Genomic DNA, 5,638 nt, shown 5'->3' with positions numbered 1-5,638 from the left:
AGGATTCTACCCTTCTCATCTTTAATCTACATCCGTTTTCTTATTTGCTTTTAGTTCTCTAGTTGTTTTTAATTGTTTTTACCTTGCTTTTAAATAGATTTAGAAAAACCAAAATTCCGATTCATCTAGATAGTAGTTGAGGTTGGTTCGTGGTAATTAGGTTGACACTCATTGTCTCTGTGGATACGATACTCTTTGCTTACTATTTGCTACATTAGCCCCGTACACTTGCGGGTATACTTGTGTTAAAAATAAGTTGAGTCAAGTTTTTGGCGCCGTTGCCGGGGACAATTTTGTGTTACTATAGCCTAATATCGTGATAAAAATTAAGATTACTAATTTAGATTTTACTTGCTTTATTTTTCTTTTCTTTTTGAGTTATTCTCACTTTTGTGTTTTTCTTTTCAGGTTGTATGCTCACTCGCTCTAAGGGGCAACCATTAGAGTTATTCGATCCTGAGATCGAAGCATCCAACCGAAGGAGAAACGCTCAGAGAAGGCTCAACCAAAGGCGATCACTTTCGCCTCTTAAGGGAGAACCGCCTGCTCCTGTTGCAGTAACAATGGCGGACAACGAAGAGAACAATGTACCACATCCAGATCCGGTAGTCCAACAACTCCAATTACAACTTGCAGATGTGGTGAAACAGCTGAAAGAAAAAGAGGAACAACAAGCCATGGTGCCAGTGCAAAACATGTACGCTTACAGAGGGGTAGAGGACCCACCAATTGGCAACGATGGGATCGATGCCAATCATTTTGAGCTCAAGCCAGGATTGCTAAATATGGCTGAGGCTAATGCTTTTGCGGGGAAGGCCAATGAAGATCCCAACAAGCATCTTACTAAGTTTATTCAGATCAGTAACACGGTGAAGCTTAATGGGGTGAGAGATGAACAAATCAGACTAAGGCTATTTCCATTTTCCTTGAGAGATGATGCTAGAGACTGGTACGACAGCATGGGGTCAGGATCTGTTAAAACGTGGGATGCCATGGTAGACTTATTTTTGGAGAAGTATTTCCCACCCAGTGAAGTTCTAAGGAGGCAAGCAGAGATAATTCAGTTTAAGATGAAGCCTCATGAGACAATCCGAGAAGCATGGGCTAGATTCAAGACACTGCTGAAAAGATGCCCCAAACATGGTCTAAGTCCGGGACACCAAGTCATAACTTTTTATAGGGGATGTACTCCAGAGGCAATGCGTGAACTGAATTGGAGCGCCGGAGGAGCATTACTTCAATTAGGAGAGAATGATGCCATGCAAGTGATTGAGAGAGTAGCTTCCACTGATGAAGGATGGAATAATGAAAGAAACAAGTCATACAGGGTGTCCTCTGCTACAGAAGATGATAGAATAGATAGAATGTCAAAGCAGCTTGATCTCTTGACCACACAATTGGGAATTATGGAGATGAGACAGTCAGGGCCAGAGATCCAAGGAGGAGTTGAAGGTGTCAACTATGTGCACCAAGGAGGGAATAACATGAACTTCAACAACTATCGCCCCAACCAAGGGGGTGGTAACTATAACCACTATGGTAACAAGGTGCATCCCAATCTCTCCTATGGGAATCCAAACAATGCTCTGCAACCACCACCGGGATTCACAGTAGCTAATGGAATGGTCGATGAGCAGAAGAAGCCTACTACAGAAGATATCTTGGCAGCATTCATGATTCAGACTACCAAGTACATGGAGAAAACTGACAAGTACATGGAGAGCACTAGTCAAAGGTTGGGGAAGGTTGAAAACGACGTGCAAAGCTTGAATGTGCATATGAAGAGCATTGATACTCAGATTAGTCAAATTTCTCAAGCTGTAGGTGTCCAACATCAGCCAGGGCAATTTCCAGCACAGACCATAAACAATCCCAAAGACTGCAAGGCCATACACTTGAGAGGTGGTAAAAGCTATGAAGGACCTTCCATGCCTATAGAGGAAAAGAAGAGTACTCCAGAGGAAGATGTCAGAGCAGAAGAGAATTCCAAGGGAAAGAATAAGGTGGACATTCAGACCAAGAAAGACGCAATGCCAGAAAAGCTGCCCTCTCCCCCCATTCCTATGACAGTTAGAGTGCCCTTCCCATTTGCGGTGAAGAAGAAGAAGTTGGATGAGCAATTCTCCAAATTTCTCGATATTTTTAGGAAGGTGCACATTAATATACCATTGGTGGAAGCTCTGCAAGAGATGCCTACGTATGCAAAGTTCCTAAAAGATGTGCTCTCCAAGAAGAAGAAGTGGATTGATTATGAGACGGTGAACATATCTGAAAACTGTAGTGCGATAATTCAAAAGAAGCTACCTGCCAAGCTTAAAGATCCTGGGAGTTTCAATATCTCATGCGTCATTGGAAATGACAGACAGACAAAGGCACTGTGTGATCTGGGGGCGAGCATAAATTTGATGCCATTATCATTTTTCAGAAAGATGAAGATCGGCACTCTCAAGCCGACTACAATCACACTGCAGATGGCAGATAGATCAGTCACCTATCCTAAAGGAATTGTTGAGGATGTTCTAGTGAAGGTACACGACTTCATATTTCCCGTCGATTTTGTAGTGTTGGATATGGAGGAAGACATGAATGTGCCGCTTATCCTAGGGCGCCCATTCCTAGCAACGGGAAAAGCATTGATAGATATAGCAAAGGGAGAGCTCACTCTTCGTATGGGCAACAAACGACACATTTTGTCTATCTATAATGCTATGAAGAGTCGTGAAGATGAGGAACTTGTTATGAAGATGGAGTGCAAAGCGGTGCATGTTGTAGAGGTCCAAAAGACACAAGCAATTGAGTCCACATTGGGGGATTTTTCATTGCCGCGGTGGATGTTTGGTTCATGTGGTGGATCAATTTCTAAAGAAGAGACTGCATCAAATCCTAAAGTGAAGGAGAAGAAAACAAAAGCTGCAAATTCACCCAAAGTGGAAACCAAAATTTGTGATGGAGCTTTGAAAACTACTTGGTGGAAGAAGAGATTGGCTAGATCATATGCTTCCAAGATTGATAGAAAATCCAACACCACCATTTATGGCGTGACATGATGCAGCTCATGGAGGACGTCGAGCCAACGACGATAACCAAAGGCACTGTAGGGGAGGTAACCCCTAGTAGGTAACTTTTAATTTTATCGTTTCATTTTGTTTTTGGTGTGTTTTTTTTTTGTTGCTTGCTTACCATGTAAGTCTCCCTTCTCCACCAACTTTTCAAACTTATTCTTTGCTTAGCTTTGAATAAGTTTGGGGGGATGATATGGTGGATAGGGACACTAACGAGGTACGTATCTTATTGCTTTTTGTTGCTTTATTTTTTTTAGGATAGAATTATTTTTGTTAGAACTCCATGAATTTTTGCTTTGATTGGTTGGGATTTATTGAAAAAAAAAATTTGAAATTGAATTGAAAAACTTGGTAGTAATTTGGGTGAAGACTAGTCGTCTATGATAAAAGAACCTTCCACTTTGAGCTATCACTTGACCATTGACTTGAGAGTTTGAGTAATAGGATGCATAAGTAACGAATTGCTTGTTTGCCTTGATTCATGCTATTTGCCCAGTGAGACTTGAGCTTTTAATTCTTTCATGTGTGATTTATCATCAATTGTGTATGTGTTTCTAGAACTTGCTCCTTGTCTTCTTGAGTTTACATAGTGACCTTAAAGATAGGGGAAGATGTTAGGCCATTGTTGTTAGCCTCATTTTTACCTAAACACTAACCTTATTATATAATAATACCCTTGATAGCCAAGTTTGAGCCTATTGCCTTTTCTTTTGTCAAGCTAATCAAAGGGGTTGGGAATCCTAGACTCTAGAATTGTTGAGTTGTGAAAAGAAGAATTTGGAGAGTTTAGTTGTTGAAAGAAATTGGTCGTGTTTAGCTTATCAAGTTGAAAATTGGTTGTACTTAGAAAGAAAAAAAAAAGAGAAAAGAAAAGAAAGAAAAGAAAAAGAAAAAAAATGGAAAAGAAAAAGAAAAAAATATATAGTATATAGAGAATAATTCAAGGCCTTCGGAAGTTGGGAAGAAATTAGACAAAGTCTAGTTATTGTGGAAAAGTGTTTTGGCAAATGGTTGAAGTTGAAAGTGGATTGTGCAATTTCTTGGGATTTTATCTTTTTGGGAATTTAGTCACTTTAGCCAAATATACCCTACCTTACCAAAGAGCCTACATTATAACCTAAACAAAAGACCTTTCGGACTCTAGATTTATTGTCACACGAAGTAGAGGAGAGGTTAGACATTGAGCAAGCCTATGGTAAACCATGCATTTTTGATTGATTTGAGTGTTACTTGATATCTTATACACTTTGAGTGAGGTGAATATACACACATATATACATCCCGAGTGAAGCATGAATCCAAGGTGATATACGAGTTAGTAGTAAAAGTGCATTCGACGGCTTAACTTGATGGAATTTGTATTGTGATATGCTCCTTTATTCCGTATTATTTGAGACGATGATGATGTCTAAAACTCTTTTGAATCCAAGTTTCTTCTAGTTCTTTTTCTTCATTGCTCGAGGACTTGCAATTGTTTAAGTTTGGGGGAGTTGATTCACTTGGATTTTACATGATTTTAGAGGGTAGTTTTACTTGGTTTTGATCATATATTGTGTACTTTGAGACATGGTTATAGCTACTTCTCTATTATGTTGGTATTTTGACCATTTTGTGAAGAATGTGTAGAAAAATGTACAAAATATGTGGATGTGCAGCTGCTCAATGTTCGAGACAGCTTATCTGGAGATTTTGAAGTCCGATTCGCATGTAATGCATACCATTCTCTTCGTCTTCGAAAGAGCTTCGCGTGGATATCTTAAACGTCTCAATCGGAGTTCGGTAGAAGAAGTTATGGCCGTTTTACCAAGACTGCGCAGTGCAGTGACATAGCTGGCGACCCGCCAGGTTCGCATGCAAACGAACCTGGCGACCCGCCAGCAATCCACGAAAAAAACGCCGTAAGCAGCTGGCGACTCGCCAGCTTCGACGCACACCCAACCTGGCGACCCGCCAGCTTCGTCGGACAGCTTATTTCGGGCCCAAAGTCAACCCTAGGTATATATATGCCTAGGAAACGCCTCCAAACACAACTTACACGCCTTCAACCCCAAAAATACTACTTTTTCACCTAGGAAGAAGAGAAGAACGAGCAGAGGACGAGTATTCATCGCAAGATTGAAGACGAGACCTCCAATCCGCCCAATCCAATTCTAGGAGTTTCTACTTTTAGTTTTATTCTTGTTCAAACAATGTTTTTGAATATTTCTTTGAATATTTCTTTGACTTTTGTGATGAACATGAGTAGCTAAATCCTTCGTAGAGTTCTACGGGGGAGATACAATGATTCTTATGTTTAATTGATTTCCTTTTTCTATGCCTTGGCTCATGTGGTTATTTTGATTTCTTCTGTGCTTATACATTTATTTGACTGATCACCTTATAAATGCATGTGGATTTTACTACAAGAACTGAGAAGTGAGTAGTTTAATTTGAAAGAGAAGAAATTGACGTCTTTGCCAATATAATCGAGAGATTTGAGCCTTTGAATGAAGCTAAGTATCTTAGGAGCTATTAGGAGTTGTTGCCTTAGTTCTAGGAAGGAGACTTCGGTTCTAGGTAGCAATCTACAAATTATA

The 5,638-nt window shown here is 40.0% G+C and overlaps 1 protein-coding gene across 1 annotated transcript; it reads left to right on the top strand.

Annotated features, from left to right (window-relative positions):
* Positions 1-408: 408 nt before the first annotated feature.
* Positions 409-3,047, top strand: LOC125198871 (the record flags this gene model as incomplete). The annotated part of the gene is made up of 1 exon (XM_048097122.1): positions 409-3,047. A coding segment is annotated over one exon (2,639 nt), but the record flags the coding sequence as incomplete, so codon positions are not given.
* Positions 3,048-5,638: the final 2,591 nt, after the last annotated feature.

This window comes from Salvia hispanica, unplaced genomic scaffold, assembly GCF_023119035.1.
Source record: "Salvia hispanica cultivar TCC Black 2014 unplaced genomic scaffold, UniMelb_Shisp_WGS_1.0 HiC_scaffold_308, whole genome shotgun sequence".
In the NCBI taxonomy this organism is placed as follows: Eukaryota; Viridiplantae; Streptophyta; class Magnoliopsida; order Lamiales; family Lamiaceae; genus Salvia; species Salvia hispanica.
Note: the sequence above shows the minus strand (reverse complement) of the source record. Positions and strands in the feature narration are given on the sequence as shown.